This window comes from Oncorhynchus clarkii, chromosome 20, assembly GCF_045791955.1.
Source record: "Oncorhynchus clarkii lewisi isolate Uvic-CL-2024 chromosome 20, UVic_Ocla_1.0, whole genome shotgun sequence".
NCBI classification, from domain to species: domain Eukaryota; kingdom Metazoa; phylum Chordata; class Actinopteri; order Salmoniformes; family Salmonidae; genus Oncorhynchus; species Oncorhynchus clarkii.
In genome coordinates this window covers 11,860,617-11,877,113 of record NC_092166.1, presented here as the reverse complement: position 1 = coordinate 11,877,113, position 16,497 = coordinate 11,860,617, and the positions used below count along the sequence as shown (strand labels likewise).

Here is a 16,497-nt window from a genome sequence, read left to right as displayed (position 1 = left end):
AAAGGGACCGGTCTACACTGAGTGTACAAAACATTAGAAACACCTTCCTAATATTAAGTTGCACCCTTTTCTGCCCTCAGAACAGCCTCAATTTTGTCGGGCATGGACTCTACAAGGTGTCGAAAGCGTTCCACAGTGATGCTGGCCCATGTTGACTCCAATACTTCCCTCAGTTGTGTCAAGTTGGCCGGATGCCATTTGGGTGGTGGACCATTGTTGATACACACGGGGAACACTTGAGTGTGAAAAACCCCAGCAGCGTTGCAGTTATTGACATGCTCAAAGAATTGACAATCCTTCTTTAACCCGTCTCCCCTTCATCTACACTGATTGAAGTGGATTTATCAAGTGACATCAATAAGGGATTCACCTGGTCAGTCTGTCATGGCAGGAGCAGGTGTTAAATGTTTTGTACACTCAGTGTAGGTCCAACATGGAGGGGAGCTTTGATTTGCCAAAAGTTGTAGTGTTCTTGCCATCTAGTGGAATAAAATGTCAGTTTCCAGGTATGTACCACAGAGTTTTCAAATATAGGCTCTGTGTATTGTGTACTCTGACTGAATGTTATGGTAGGACATTTGAGAAATGGAGAGCATTTTGAAAATGTATTTGGTGCATTTCATTGTACAAATGAAAGCTTTACATTAATGGTTTATTGACAAAATAGCAATAACACATTACCCAAGACCACATGAAACTAAAACAGTTACTGGCAGTATAAAATGGAGCCCACTATCAACCGCAACAGAATACACATTTTTAAATAACATGCAGTAAAATGTATTGAAACTCTAGGAAGCGTATATGAAAATGAAGCACTATATTCCGAAGCAACATTTAAATACATGCTTCTTAATGTAGAATCAAATTTATTGATGCAGAATATAACAGAAATTATACATATTTTTGGTTGTCTCTCTTCCCATCCTCTGCATGGTGGTCATCATAGACGGGCCTGTTCTGGGCTTGGGAGGCTTTGTAAGCAACTCCTGTGTAGCTGGGGGGAAAAATGCAAGAAAATTACAACTTTGCATATTCACCTACATTTACGTATGTGTAAAACAAATTGCCTTCATCCCATTGTTCATTTTTGGGCCTACCTGAATATAGCTAGAAAATTATGTAAAATTGATAACCTACGTTGACTTGTCTGGCTGTAGTCCCCTGAAGGCAACACACTTCAGAATCCCGCCCAATAAGAGCAAAGCTGCACCTATCCAGGCAACAAAGAGGGCGGGGCCAAACGTGTACCTGTCACAGAGAAAAAGCACAGTCAGTAACTGACTCACCTGTCTAAAGCGATACCATGACCAAATATGGAAATAGAGATGCATGAAGTTCACTCTTACCTCGGCATCATACTTCCTCCATTCTCTATGCCCTGTCCCATCCCTCCTCCATAATTGGGGTTGTAGGTGGTCATCATGAAACTAGCCACAATTTGGTTAGCATAGATTGAAGCTCCAGCAATAGCACAAATGCCTGACAGAGAGGAAGGAAATTCATTACTCAGTGGCAATAAGAGATTTTAACAAAAGCAAGCCACTGAAACTGGAATTGTACGTTTATTTGAACAATTCATTGATTGAGGACTTGTGTGGTTACACATTATCACCAAAGACATACATTCAGAGAGTGACATGTAGAAATAAGTGATTGAATTGCTGTTCTCCAAGCAACATGCAAATAAGCCGCCATTGTAAATAAGAATTTGTTTAACTGACTTGCTTAGTTAAATAAAGGCAACATTTTAAAATGTGTTAATATAAACCTTTTCGTCCCTATACCTGCAATGATGAACATGACCCCCGCTGTAAGGGTCATCTTGGCTTTGGAGGAATCTTCCATGCTGCCCATTTTAAGGCACTTGAGGGAGAACAGGGCTATCATGGCCCCTATTACACCCAGAACAATGCCCACAATCATCAGTGCTCTCACTGCCTGAAAGGTACCTGGAAGACAATACAAATCATTATGTATATTCAAGCCACACATTGTTTTAGTACCCATGAGTTTACAAGTCATATTACCAGGGATAGAGGCTCCAATGTGAATAACAAGCTTCAATGTATTCTGTTGGTATTTGAAATTTGAATCGGATTCTTTGTATTTTTTTTGTTGCCTGTGATAATGGTGTTGACCTAACATGAGCCTGGCTATGGAACCATAATGCACTGGGGCTAAAGTCAATACTGATAGGAGCAGGCCAGGGAAACGGGCGGGAGTTCATTTGGGGAGAGGAGAGGACTGAAACTTAAAAGCAGAAAGACTCCAAAATGTCCTGTCAAATAAGTTAAAAAACCTTTTGGCTTCCCTTTTCTTTTTCTTCAAATGTCACTAATGATTGAGCCGATTCTGCAAGTAAATAAGTATATATTTTTTCGTAAACTATGATCCATTGTTGTTATACAGGTCAACTGTTCCATGTTCCATTCCTTGAGAATTAAAATGAGAGGAATCTACTTGATTATTTTGACAATATCAAGGTCAGAAATGTTCAAGTGATGCCCTGTTTCAAGTCCAACCCAGGTGTCAGTGTGAGTTTAGACACAAAAGACCACTAGGCTACTACAGAGTGGAAATAGAACTACAACTCTTGCTCTAGTTTAGTGGTACATTTAAGAACCTTGACACAATTTGGTGGTACAGGTAATTACTTTCGGAGAAAACACATTGTTGATCGACCTTTTGAGGAACTAATGGCCACACCAATTCTTCTCCAACTCCCCCATACAAGTCAATCTGTAATTTGAACCCTGAACCAATATCTCCGAAACCTTCAATGTAAAGCACCTGGAAAAGAGTTTCATAAATTACACATGATTTACCTGAGAAGCCCAGGAGGCCGTAGAGGGGCCGACACTCAGTGAAGCCTGAGGTGCCCACCTCACAGTTCTGCCACAGGCCCTTATAGGTGTACACCGAGGTCACCACGTCCCCCTGACGATCCTTGACGCTCCAGTTGTTCATCCCCGTGGCGGCGATGATGGCAGCCCCGCCGAGCAGGCCCAGGACGAATCCACCCGTCTGGAGTGCAGTGGCCATACTTTCCTGAGTGTGAAGTGTGAGTGAAATGTGTGTGTGTAGGAAAGGGATGTAGAAGGGTGAGAGAGGGGGAAGGCGAAAGGGCGGTGGTGGAACTAATGTGGAGTAGGGTGGGGTTGCTGAGGTTTCGTGGGCAGTTGACCATGTGCACGTTCACGCTCACGTGCACGCTCCTGCTTGGTTTCTCATCAGAGATGTGGGCACAGTGGAGATAGGTGCACCAGGTACCTTTCATCTGAGCCAACCGTTGTTGGGCAGGAGTAAATAAAGTGGTCTGAATCACTTTAGCTAAGACAACCCCATAACAGCACGGCATGGTGAGCATGTGTAATGTCTATATACCCTGACAAATAAAACTAGTGAGACAGAGATAGATTAAGAGAACACAGACAGACAGACAGACAGACAGACAGACAGGCAGACAGGCAGACAGGTAGGTAGTTAGGTAGGTGGATAGATAGACAGACAGGACGGCATATTAAGAGGCACCCACTTCACAGACAGGTGATGGAGATGATTTATAGACGTGATTTTAGGTGAGACTCGAATGATTCAGAGTGAACAGCAACCTGTAATGACATCAGGTAAGTCCCAGAGTGTATAGGCACCCAGACGTTAGTGTTGATGATTTGTTGATGTAACCGCATCAATTATTTTAATATGATGCTTAGTAAGACTCATTCCTTTTCACACTCAGAACAAGCAGAAACTCATTTTAATCACATGATCATTTTGTCAACAATCCAACTGGGCAGGAGAGGCTTTCCATTCTTCTCTTATCGCAAGCCTCTCTCAAGCACTGAGAGCACACACACACACATACAGACATATACACACTGAAAGTTGTACAGGGTATGTTTTTATACAGTGAAACCAAACAGTCTGGATTCCATCAAGCAATACTGGTAGACCATTATGGACCAATAACATTATTGATAAAAAATACCATGGTAACACAATCTTGAGAGCTTTTGCTAATCGTCTTTGGTGGGCAGGGAATACATTTTTATAAGTGGTTTAACAAATAACTTCCTTTGCTTCAGAATTTGAATGTAAATGTGGTCCAATGGAAATCATCAACAAATTAAAAGCTAGGTAGAGGTTGACCTCAAACGCTGTTCTAAGATCAGTTAACTCAACCCCAATCCTCCTTAACCATGATGGAGGTAAAATGTGAAACTGAATATAAATAAACGACAACTAGATTAATTTGAATGCAGATGATCATGTCCATGTCAACAAAACACAGTAGCAGTGGTCATCCTGGTATTCATTGATTATATTGTAATCAACTGCTCAGTTATTTTGCAGATCCTTGTTTAATGAGTAATCATAGAGACATCGATTGACTGCTTTATTCTGTTGTATTAGAGTTTAACATAAAGCATCCATTTTACATCACTAAGAGTCTGTTTCTGTTAGAAATCATCACTGATTCACAGGTTTATCCTGCCCTCCTCTGGCCACTGGTTGAACATGTGAGATGACGTTTGCAAAATTATACTTTGATGCAGTCTTATTTATGTGGTAATTTCATAAGACAAAAATGGACCTCATTGGGGTCTATCTGACTTGGTACGTTTACTATGCATCTTCTGATAAACTGACTTATTAGTAGCTGGCTAGGAACAGCTGCCAAGGAATATGGTCTGATCTGTTAAAAACAAACTTTTTTAATTGACAATAGACAAATCCAGATTTTTGAAGGCATATTGACAATTTAGATTTAAAGTTTGGTAACAGCCTTTTTTGAAATGCCAAAATAACCTAAATCATATTTCCCCAGATATTGCCATATCATCATAAAGTTAACGAAGTAAACACAACATAAATACAGAACGAAAAATCCATATAAATAAGGAAAACCAATCAATAATTAAAATGTAAATTCGTTTAGACCTATCTATAGTAAATAAATAGATATATTCAGTTTTACCATGATCAGAATCGGTCCTCGTTGCGCGTGCGTGGTAGATATAGCCCATCGCTCACCTTGATGTGAGACAACAGCAAAACTATTTTGACAGTGATGATGTGAACATTCATGTATTTTATTCACATGCGTTTTTTCTTTATGTGGTCACACACTTGAATGTGGTGAACAGGAGTACGGGTCTATGCCGGCCATACCTGGAAAAAGGATGTATGCAACCTGAGGCTGTAAACCCGTCGCCGACCAGGTGCCACAGTTACAGGGCAAGGCGTACCCCGGGTTCGTGGAGGACGGGTGAGTATGAGTGTGCTGGCTGGGGCATCCCAAACTTCCAAACGCGCCAGTCTGGTATCCCAAAGAGGGCGCATAGGACAAGCCGTTGGCAGCCAGCGCGTGGGGAATTTCTGAGATCCTCTGGACAGCACCGGTGCTGAATTGACCTGAGTCAAGGAGCGAGTATGGTGATGATGTCGGCGGCAAAAGGGCTCTAGCTTTCTCAGCGGAAGCCAAAATGGACTCCGTGGAAAATCCTTTCAAATGTTCTGCGTCCCCGAGGAAGGGAAAGGGGAAAAGGAACCGGTCCTTCTTTAGCAAGCTCTTGGGTTTGCGCCGAGGTCTGTACTTGTAGTTGGGGTGATCTTTCATGTGTTGCGCGCGCAATCTCTTGGCTTCATCAATGTATGGTCGCTTCTCTGATTCGGAAAGCAACTTCCATTCCGCGCCAAGTCTTTTGCTGATTTCAGAGTTGTGCATTTTGGGATTCTCCAGTGACATCTTTCGTCTCTGACCGCGAGACCACACCATGAAAGCGTTCATGGGCCTCTTTATGTGATCCAAAGGTTTTGCCATCTCAATAGCGCACGGTGAAATGCGCATCAACATCAACCAAAGTTATCAAGATCTATAGATTTAGTTGTTGTTATTCAGCTCACCAACTGCTCATGCTCCTTTAGTGTGGAGATGTGGCACAGGAGAGAAAACGTAGCCTATCCAAATTGGGTAGGATAATTAACAGAGTTTAAAGATAAAAGTTCATACAAATGCCTCTGTTAAAAAAACACGACTAAACCCGGTGGCAACTGGTGCTCCAATGCGAGTTGAATCACTTGTGTGTTTCTCAAGAAAAGAAAGCTGCCTGCAATGCAAACTCAAGAATGTGAAGAGGCGCGTGAATGGGAGCCAAACGTAGCCAAGTTCAAAGGTATGGATCGAGCTGTGTAGGTCTGTGCGCAACCTGACAACATCATAGAAGTGTCATACTCAGGCAAGCCAATCGGAGGATAGAAAGCATTGTAATCCCTTTCCTAAAAATTTTACCTATGCAACCGGCAATTTGGGGGGGAGGAAAGCACTCTCTTTTTTTGTAGCCTTTTTTTGCGTTTCTTTTGTTTAGAGTTTTTCACCACCAGCAGATAATGTATTCTGAATTTGGAAATGTATCTGGAGTTAATCTCTCGTGGCCATTTTACTGGAGTGGACAAGTATTACCTACTTGTCCATGGTCCTGAAATGCCCATTTGAAGCGAGAGGTGTTATGACATCTCCAACTAAAATGTGTAGCAATTACCATGGACTTCTTCCCTCAAACAGAGACTCTGAAAAGAAACAGGAAACACTGTTAAAGAAAGTGTAACCTTGTTTATATAAAAAATAAAAAAAACAGTAGGGCCACATTAGTAAAACATTTAATAAAATAAAATATGTGTTGTCAAAAATATATATTTTATTGTCACACACACACCGGATAGATGCAGTGAAATATGTTGTTTTACGGTAGTATGTGGCCATATCAACTGATTTTTCACCTTGTCAGTTTAGGTATTCAAACCAGTGACCTTTCTGTTACTGGCCCAGCATGCTTAACTGCTAGGATACTTGCAGTCCTTAGGTGACTGAGAGGCCATGCCAAGTCTTTTCAGGTAGCCTATCAAACCTAATCATTACTTAAGCCCACACTTTCCACAGTTCTCAAACTGCCCTTAAAAGTTGACAGGTTCATAGAAATGCTCAACTGCACCCTGAATGACTTAATATGCGTCAGTGTATCTCACCTGACCCAGCCATCTTTCACACCCCAGTGTAATCAATAATAATCACAGAAATAATTCAATAGTCCTGGATGATTCCATTGATTGTGAGGTGCTGGTAATTACTATCCCTTATCTGATCAAATATATATTTAAGCTATTTTCCTTGATATTGAAATGACATTGATAAGACAGGGCCAAATGTCTGAATGTCCTTGCCAGAATACTTATATGACAACAAACTGTACAAAGTGTTTTCTTAAATTTGTTCCCTCTTTAGATTGTGTTCTCCATTCAATCTTTAAAGAAACAAAAAGCAATATTTTTGCAAACAAGTGTCATGAGATCATATAGTTTTGTCTTGAAGTTTCCTCCAAAAGCAGGGAAGGGACCTCATCTGAAGCAGGGAAGGGACCTCATCTGAAGCAGGGAAGGGACCTCATCTGAAGCAGGGAAAGGACCTCATCTGAAGCAGGGAAGGGACCTCATCTGAAGCAGGGAAAGGACCTCATCTGAAGCTGGGAAGGGACCTCATCTGAAGCAGGGAAAGGACCTCATCTGAAGCAGGGAAAGGACCTCATCTGAAGCAGGGAAAGGACCTCATCTGAAGCAGGGAAGGGACCTCATCTGAAGCAGGGAAAGGACCTCATCTGAAGCAGGGAAGGGACCTCATCTGAAGCAGGGAAGGGACCTCATCTGAAGCAGGGAAGGGACCTCATCTGAAGCAGGGAAAGGACCTCATCTGAAGCAGGGAAGGGACCTCATCTGAAAGGGGGAGAAGATTTGTACATAATACATTATCATTTTGATTAGGATTAAACATTCTGAAAATCTTGTGCCATGATGGACACAATTTTTGGGGGGGATAAGGAAAATACACCCCTCTTGGGGATGCCTCAAAAGAAGTGGAAGCCCCTGGGCCATCCTACAAACCCTGAAATGTGCAAAGGGGCTTGAACCAAACAGATTATCACCATGACAGGCAGATTATGTGTTTTTTACACTGATAGGCTTGGTACCAGTGGTTCAGAGTTGATAGGCTTGGTACCAGTGGTTCAGAGTTGATAGGCTTGGTACCAGTGGTTCAGAGTTGATAGACTTGGTACCAGTGGATCAGAGTTGGGAGTTGCGGGTATAAGCACAGATGACCAGAGTGGAGGCCTTCTTTATTTCAACCCAGCGCCAACTAATCAGAAGCATTATTTTCACCAAGTACATGTACACATAGCCTACCCGGAATAGGTGCTGCCAGAGGTAAACAGGATTACCTCAACTCTGTACATCAGAGGCACTGCAGGCCAAAGCCATTTCAAAGGCAGACAAATGGACAGAAGGGAATCCAACGGTGCACGTCGATACAGCGGCAGAGATTATAAAGATGTTAAACCACCATTGGGGTCCAAACTGGGCCTCGCCGAGGGCTGTGTGGATAAACTGCCTGGCAGCAGGGCTCAGTGGATCAACAGTAACCCAACAGCCATGTTCTCTATCTACTATGGGGGTTTAGTTCAGAGATTCAGACACAGGAGGCGTTGACCATGCAGCGAGGCTGATTGCTTCTACAGTACAGGGTAAACATCCTGTTTGTTGGCTCTAAGAAGACGCCAGTTTGAAGGAATCAGTGAATGGATTAATATAGCAAAGTGTGTAAACAAAAAGTCCGGTATTTCCCTGGTGAGAGTGTGTAGATAATGACAACACTCCTGTCACTCTTTCCAATAATGCTGTCCTCCGAAATATTTCCTCTGTTTGAGAAAAGCGCTGAGAAGTTTAACTACACGATGGCAATTTTATACGTAGTTTTCTGTACAGTCTGTTTGTGTAAATCAGTGTTGGGTGTGACTATGTTCTGTGAGGACGGCGTTTCCTCTCTACAGTTCGACAAAACCCTGGGTAATAAGAAAAACTGCCTGCAGCACAAAATGGCCGTCATAATCCGGTTATCCTCCGAGCTCTAAAGATACTGGTCCTCAGGAGTCTATCTTTTTCTTCTTATGTCAAAACTGTCCTCCATGCACTCAGGTGGATTAAGAAGAAGTCACGCTGGAGAGAGAGATTGACAGGTACAGAAGACCTGGGGGAAGAAAGGAAATGAAAGAGGAGAAGGAAGGAGGAATAGTTGTACCTCAGGGCACTAACTTTCTGTTGGTAACTCCACGGAGTGCAAAAAGTAAATAAGCCCTGCTCATGTTTGTGTTGAATACCTGCAGCTCAATTCTGTTGACATTAGAAAAACAATCAACCGACTTGTATATCTTCGCCACACTTTGCTTGACAGTACATTGACGAATGATAAGGAGTTGTGAAGGTACAGTAGGTGTACCTGAGTTGCAATGCAATCAGTGTGCGGACATTTACTTCTCATTGCTACTTTCTTGTCCAGCTCCTGTGACTCATTTGGATCTCCTTTCTTGACACACGTATGGAAGTGAGTTACCTACCCTAACAGTGAGCTATGAGCCCAGGCTTTAACAAACCTGCGCGGTATGATCCCTTTTGCTTATCGAGAGTGAAACGGTGGATGCCATGTGGCCATTCCTGTCAGACTCAATCCATTAGTTCAGTGTCTGTCTCTATCCCCCTGCATTTTAGAGTTGCCATTTTTCTAACATTGGCAGCAGGCATCCTTCTCTCTCTACGTCAAGTCTGTAGTGCTGGATTAGCCAGGGTCAGGCAGGGAATCAAACACAAAAGAGCTATACCTAAGAGATCGATAAAATCTTGAGAACAGGAAGATGTCACGGATCCCTCCGGAACTTTCATTACGCACACCTGGCCCCTATTCCCACTGATTAGTACTTGTATAAGTGTGTCCTTGGTTTAACATTTTCCTGTCGATTATTGTTACAATGTCCGTTGGTGCGTGTGAGTACCTGTGCTGTGTGTTTTGGCTTTCGTGCCATTGTGGATTGCGCAGATGATTACGGGTCTTGTCCCATGTGTTAATCATTGTGCGCGTGTGTTATTTATTCGAAGTACTCCTCGCTCTTTTGTTTTGGGTTTCTACCCTGTGTTTTGTTATGTGTTTGTTTGGTCTTTGTCCCCGTGCCTTTACATGGCACGCCATAATTTGGGCTTAATAAAAAAAAACTATTACGCATTCCTGCGCCTGTCTCCCCGAATCATTTATGTAATGGTGACAGAAGAAAATACCTGAAGATAGGGAGGCCATTGTTTTTTCTGACCACGCAGAGGTTTTCCAAGTCTGGTCATGTGTTTGGGAAAAACTGAGTGCCCTCCTGATGTGGGACCCAATGCCAACCTACACAATATTTTCAATTAATTGAATGACCTTATAAAATACATTTATTGTAGTTGATCTATCAAAAGCATACATCAAATGTGGTTATGTTAGTAGAAATGTATGTAGACCTTAATGACATGGACTTTGGGAGAGTTCTGCTTGAGGCATGTGATGTAAGCATAAGTTGTTTGTTCTTTAAAGTTCCTGAATACTTACTTTTGAATACTTCCACATCACAAATTAATATTCCTTGTGTTATTATTTTTCAGTTTTTCAATTTCTATTTTTTTTCTCTGCATTGTTTGGAAGGGCCCTTCAGTAAACATTTCACTGTTTGTCTACACCTGTTGTTTTCGAAGCATGTGACAATTAAAATTTGATTGGATTTGAAAAATCCAAGGATTTTTTTTTCAAAATCCCAAACCTATATTGTGACCATGTATGCAGAGGGCATTTGGCACTAGCTGAGTGTGAAGAAAGTTCAGCATCAACCTCACTTTAAATTGTGTCATTTCAGCTACTCGTACAGTAAATACACAGAAATTCCCAACAATGCAAGACTTCTGGGTATCTTGAGGGGGGAGACGTTTTAAATCCAACAACAGTTTCTGACACTTCCGAGGAGTACATTAGGGAACATTTCAGGGGGAAAATCCCTCAGATTTTCCAGACCCTGGAGGGGATTTCACTAAATCTTGTGCTTATTCTCATGATACTTAGGAAAAGTAAAGCGGTTTTAATAGCTTCCCCCTGACACATTGATGGCGGAATATGCTTGGGGTCTGTGGTCGACAGCTCCAATCCCGCAGGGGGTTGAGAGATCTACTCCTGCATGCTCTCGCAGTCCGCCCGACTAAATTAATACACTTCCACCATCTCAGGATAAACCTGAAGGCCATATTACAGTGGGGCCTATCTGCAAGCTTGAAATAGCACTTAGTCAGCAGTCAATGAGAGACAACCAGGCATTTGTCAGCGACTCAGCGTCATGCAGGCTAAAGATTTTAAAATGTCCTGCAGTAAATGAAGTGCTGCTTGAAAGTGAAAGGGGCCAGCTAAGCAGGATGATGCTTTACTTTACATGGCAGAGTGGTTTAGGGGGTGAAAGTGCTCCTCAGTTGGACTCAGATTTAGAGTCCAGTTCATTTTGTATCCTTCATGGTGAACATTCGGTAGCGGAACCGTAGATCTGAGCGAACGAAAGAGTCACAACTCTTTAGCATGTTTCATGACCTTCAAACTAGCACAACTGATATCTCACTGGGCACAGACGTCAGTCAATTCAACATCTATTCCACGTTGGTTCAATGTAATTGAATTGAAATTACGTGGAAACAACATTGATTCTACCAGTGTGTGCCCAGTGGGATCAATGTTAAACTAACCTGTAGTTGCTTTTATATTTACCTCAACTTAATTTAACCCTCAAATTTTTTGAAGAGAAGTAAGGAGTGAAAGTGATATCAATCTTTCTCATGAATGGCTATCAGTTTTGTAATAGGGCATCCTTGACCAACTCCATCATTTATGACCTACTGTATTTGAAACAGGGACGTACCGAGGGATAGCCAATAAGGAAAATAATCTCTTACTAGACAAGTGTTTTACATACAGAGTGATTTGCCCACTTTGGTTGGATTAATTACATGCTGAATCGAGATGACAGAGGTTTAGAATAATGCCAGTAACACGAAAAGGGACTCCAACATGCAAGATGATCACTAAGGGATCAACTGTTAGGATGCTCACTGAAGAAAATCATTAATACCTACAGTTATTAGACGCTACGAATAAAGACAAGCTTTTACTGTATGCAAATGAGCTGGTAAAATGTTATCAGCAGCCAGGAGAGCTTAGCAGGGGAGCAGTGTGTTTTCAGCTGATTAAACGCTGCTTAAAGTTACAGGATTTATTTCCAGAGAAGAAGAGTGAGGGGAAAAGATGCAAGAGAAGACAGTGTTTGTTTAAGACAGAATTCCACAGTATTGGAAGAAGGTATTGAAAGCAATACAAGCAATTCCTTTAATCAGTGTGTTCATGTGTGAGAGAGTTAGAGAGAGAAAGAGAGCACCATTCCCTCTGAAGAAGAAAAGGGAATGAAGAGGAAGATCAATGTTGAGGTTGTGGGGAGATAGGAGGACCCCCAACTGACCTTGTTTGTCTGTTACTTCTAGACAGACATTTATCTACCATCTTCCTCTTCCTTTAGGACACACAGGGGGGAACAGAAACAATCTGCCCTCCAGGTACCAGCCTGAGCCTGGCAGCTTTACCTCTCCTCTCTACCTCTCTCCTCTAAGCAGCCTGGTTACCCCCTTTAGAGGTGAGACTCCTCTTTAAGGAATGGGATTATATAAGTGGCCAGTTAAAATTACCGGAATTATTAGCGCTTTTATATTCCGAGTGGAACAGGAATTTGTGTTGCCATGTACTGTAAGAGGAGAGCCACTTCAAATACAGGCGAATGAGGCAATATCCATACGGATATTCATAATATGACCCCCTAAAATGACAGTGTGGTGCTTCTAAGAGGCTTATGATATAATGAAAACAGTGTTCCCCCCAGCTATGATATGCTAGCTGTGACAGTAAGGAGAGATTTGTATTTACTGAGATTGCCTGTACTCGTGTTAAGCGCCATACTGAGCCAGAAGAGAGGGAGTAGGGAGACCCCATGACAACAGTATGCTTAGATAAACCCCTACCGGGAGAGGACAGGCAGATAGACAGGCATGAAAGTGGAGGTTTTTAAGTCTTTTCGGAATGTTCCTGCTCAACCAATGGGATGGCAGTGAGTGTACTGTAGGTAGGTGGATTTGGTTACAAGGACTGATTATCTGTGGGCACCTCAGAGCTCTTGGGAATCAGGACATGACAGATTAATTGTGCTTGTTTCTGAGGTGGGCTGGGTAGAGCATTGCACAACACAGGCAAAATATATGGGACTGGAGAATCTTGATAATCCTCTTCATCAAACCTCCCTCTGTCTCATCGTTCTTGTCTTACTCGGTTGCATTTCCCACTGATTCCCTTGTAAACACTGAGCAATTTTAAACAACAAGACAGGAGACATGATCAAAAATGCTAAAACACGACTGAAAGTCAATCTGAAAACAAACGCAAGTTGGAGAAGCACACCAAGTCAAATCAATGCACACACTGAGGTTAGTACTGACAATACAATGACATGCAAGGTGTTAAGGACCAGCAGCACCAGGCATTACAGTGTATTGGTTTAACTGCACACAATGGTAGTACTGATGAAGGCCACAAGAGATCAGTATAACAACAATCAATAATTGGCCTATGCTCCAGCAAGGAGCTTGTAATTTGTTAAAATCAAATTGGAAAAAGTGAGTTTAGAGCCATCCCTGTGTTATTTCTGAGACCTAACATGCCAAGAGTGTGCAAAGCTCTCATCAAGGCAAAGGGTGGCTACTTTGAAGAATCTCAAGTAACCGTCCGAGGGGGCTACCAGCAGACTCTTCAGTTGCGACGTCCCCCTTAATGCCCTTCTGCTAACCTGCTAGCCCTGGCCCGCTAGCTGTCTGAATCACTGTGTCTCCAGCTCGCCTAGCTACCCACTGGTCCCTATAATCACTCGGCTACGCATGCCTCTCCCTAATGTCAATATGCCTTGTCCATTTCTGTTTTGGTTAGTGATTATTGTCTTATTTCACTGTAGAGCCTCCAGCCCTGCTCAATATGCCGTAGCTAACCCTTTTGTTCCACCCCCCACACATGCAGTGACCTTACCTGGTCTAAACAATGTCTCTAGAGACAAAACCTCTCTCATCGTCACTCAATGCCTAAGTTTACCTTCACTGTATTCACATCCTACCATACCCTTGTCTGTACATTATGCCTTGAATCTATTCTTCCGTGCCCAGAAACCTGCTCCTTTTACTCTCTGTTCCGAATGCACTAGACAACCAGTTCTTATAGCCTTTAGCCGTACCCTTATCCTACTCCTTCTCTGTTTTTCTGGTGATGTAGAGATTAATACAGGCCTTGCAGCGCCATGCTCCACTCCTATTTCCCAGGTGCTCTCATTTGTTGACTTCTGTAACCGTAAAAGCCTTGGTTTTATGCATGTTAACATTAGAAGCCTCCTCCGTAAGTTTGTTTTAACGACTGCTTTAGCACACTCTGTCAACCCGGATGTCCTAGCCATGTCTGAATCCTGGCTTAGGAAGGCCACAAAAAAAACTGAAATTTCCATCCCTAACTATAACATTTTCCGACAAGATAGAACTGCCAAAGGGGGTGGCGTTGAAATCTACTGCAGAGATAGCCTGCAGAGTTCTGTCATACTATCCAGGTCTGTGCCCAAACAATTCGAGCTTCTACTTCTAAAAATCCACCTTTCCAGAAACAAGTCTCTTACCGTTGCAGCTTGTTATAGACCACCTTCTGCCCCCAGCTGTGCCCTGGACACCATATGTGAATTGACTGCCCCCCATCTATCTTCAAAGCTCGTACTGTTAGGTGACCTAAACTGGGACATGCTTAACACCCCGACCGTCCTACAATCTAAACTAGATGCCCTCAATCGCACACAAATTATCAATGAACCTACCAGGTATAACCCCAAATCCGTAAACACGGGCACCCTCATAGATATCATCCTGACCAACCTGCCCTCTAAATACACCTCTGCTGTCATCAACCAGGATCTCAGCGATCACTGCCTCATTGCCTGCGTCCGTAATGGGTCTGCACTCAAACGACCACCCCTCATCACTTTCACACGCTCCCTAAAACACTTCAGTGAGCAGGCTTTTCTAATCGATCTGGCCCGGGTATCCTGAAGGATATTGACCTCATTCCTTCAGTATAGGATGCCTGGTTATTCTTTAAAAGTGCTTTCCTCACCATTTTAAATAAGCATGCCCCATTCAAAAAATTTAGAACCAGGAACAGATATAGACCTTGGTTCCCTCCAGACCTTACTGCCCTTGACCAGCACAAAAACATCCTGTGGCGTACTGCATTAGCATCAAATAGCCCCCAAATATGCAACTTTTCAGGGAAGTTTGGAACCAATATACACAGGCAGTTAGGAAAGCAAAGGCCAGCTTTTTCAAACAGAAATTATCTCAGCTCACTGGTCACCATAGCAGCACCCACCCGCGGCACGCTCTCCAGCAGGTATATTTCACTGGTCACCCCCAAAGCCAATTCCTACTTTGGTCGCCTTTCCTTCCAGTGCTCTGCTGTCAATGACTGGAACGAATGGCAAATATCACTGAAGCTGGAGACTCATATCTCCCTCACTAAATTTAAGCATCAGCTGTCAGAGCAGCTCACAGATCATTGCACCTGTACATAGCCCATCTGTAAATAGCCCATCCAACTACCTCATCCCCATATATTTATTTTCTCCTTTGCACCCCAGTACCTCTACTTGCACATTCATCTTCTGCACATCTATCACTCCAGTGTTTAACTGCTCAATTGTAATTACTTCACCACTACGGCCTATTTATTGCCTTACCTCCCTAACCTTACCTTATTTGAACACACTGTATATAGATTTTTTTCTATTGTGTTATTGACTGTACATTTGTTTATTCCATGTGTAACTCTGTGTTACTGTTTGTGTCGCACTGCTTTGCTTTATCTTGGCCAGGTCACAGTTGTAAATGAGAATGTGTTCTCAACTGGCCAAACTGGTTAAATAAAGGTGAAATAAAAAATAAAAAATAAATATATATATAAAATATATATATTTTTTAATTAAAAAATGTATTGCCCCTTTTTCAATTCCAACTTTTTTGGTTACTACATGATTCCATATGTGTTATTTCATAGTTTTGATGTCTTCACTATTATTCTACAATGTAGAAAATAGTAAAAATAAAGAAAACCCTGGTATGAGTAGGTGTGTCCAAACTTTTGACTGGTACTGTATGTTAGACGGTCGAAAAGTTTAAATGGCTTTGCTACAACGTACCGGAAGTGTTGAATTAAACGTGAAAACTATCAAATATGAAACAAAATACATTTGTAACTAACCTCCTTCTGTCTGCGATGAAACTCTGGAACTATGGTGACAAAAATACGGGCTCGTCCGGGATTTGAACCCGGGACCTCTCGCACCCAAAGCGAGAATCATACCCCTAGACCAACGAGCCGCTTGCGAAAACCACAGATATGAAAATATATATAACAACACCAACCATAACGATACGAATTTATAGCCGTCATTTTTGTGAAAACAGTTATCTGGTTGTTGGCGAGAAATT

The 16,497-nt window shown here is 42.3% G+C and overlaps 2 protein-coding genes and 1 non-coding gene across 3 annotated transcripts; all 3 read right to left on the bottom strand.

Moving 5' to 3' along the window:
* Window positions 1–638: 638 nt before the first annotated feature.
* LOC139375900 (claudin 18) lies at window positions 639–3,053 on the bottom strand. The gene is made up of 5 exons (XM_071117860.1): window positions 2,829–3,053; window positions 1,788–1,952; window positions 1,350–1,482; window positions 1,141–1,251; window positions 639–997 (listed from the first exon to the last, which is right to left on the bottom strand). Exons 1-5 carry the CDS (start codon window positions 3,043–3,045, stop codon window positions 895–897), a joined length of 729 nt encoding a protein of 242 aa, XP_070973961.1. The 5' UTR covers window positions 3,046–3,053; the 3' UTR covers window positions 639–894.
* Window positions 3,054–5,125: 2,072 nt separating this feature from the next.
* Window positions 5,126–5,860, bottom strand: LOC139377271 (transcription factor Sox-14-like). The gene has a single exon (XM_071120276.1). It carries the CDS (start codon window positions 5,858–5,860, stop codon window positions 5,126–5,128), a length of 735 nt encoding a protein of 244 aa, XP_070976377.1.
* Window positions 5,861–16,314: 10,454 nt separating this feature from the next.
* On the bottom strand, window positions 16,315–16,386 carry trnap-ugg (transfer RNA proline (anticodon UGG)). The gene has a single exon. It is a non-coding gene; the product is annotated as a tRNA-Pro (tRNA).
* Between the last annotated feature and the right edge of the window lie 111 nt (window positions 16,387–16,497).

What these genes read in the sequence shown, in the direction of transcription:
- LOC139375900 (XM_071117860.1), bottom strand. Translation starts at nt 3,045, where the DNA reads ATGGCCACTGCACTCCAGACGGGTGGATTCGTCCTGGGCCTGCTCGGC. An exon ending in GGTCATGTTCATCATTGCAG is followed by an intron (nt 1,483 to 1,787) that starts GTATAGGGACGA and finishes CCTCTCTGTCAG; the next exon opens with GCATTTGTGCTATTGCTGGA. An exon ending in CTACAGCCAGACAAGTCAAC is followed by an intron (nt 998 to 1,140) that starts GTAGGTTATCAA and finishes TTTTCCCCCCAG; the next exon opens with CTACACAGGAGTTGCTTACA.
- LOC139377271 (XM_071120276.1), bottom strand. Translation starts at nt 5,860, where the DNA reads ATGTTGATGCGCATTTCACCGTGCGCTATTGAGATGGCAAAACCTTTG.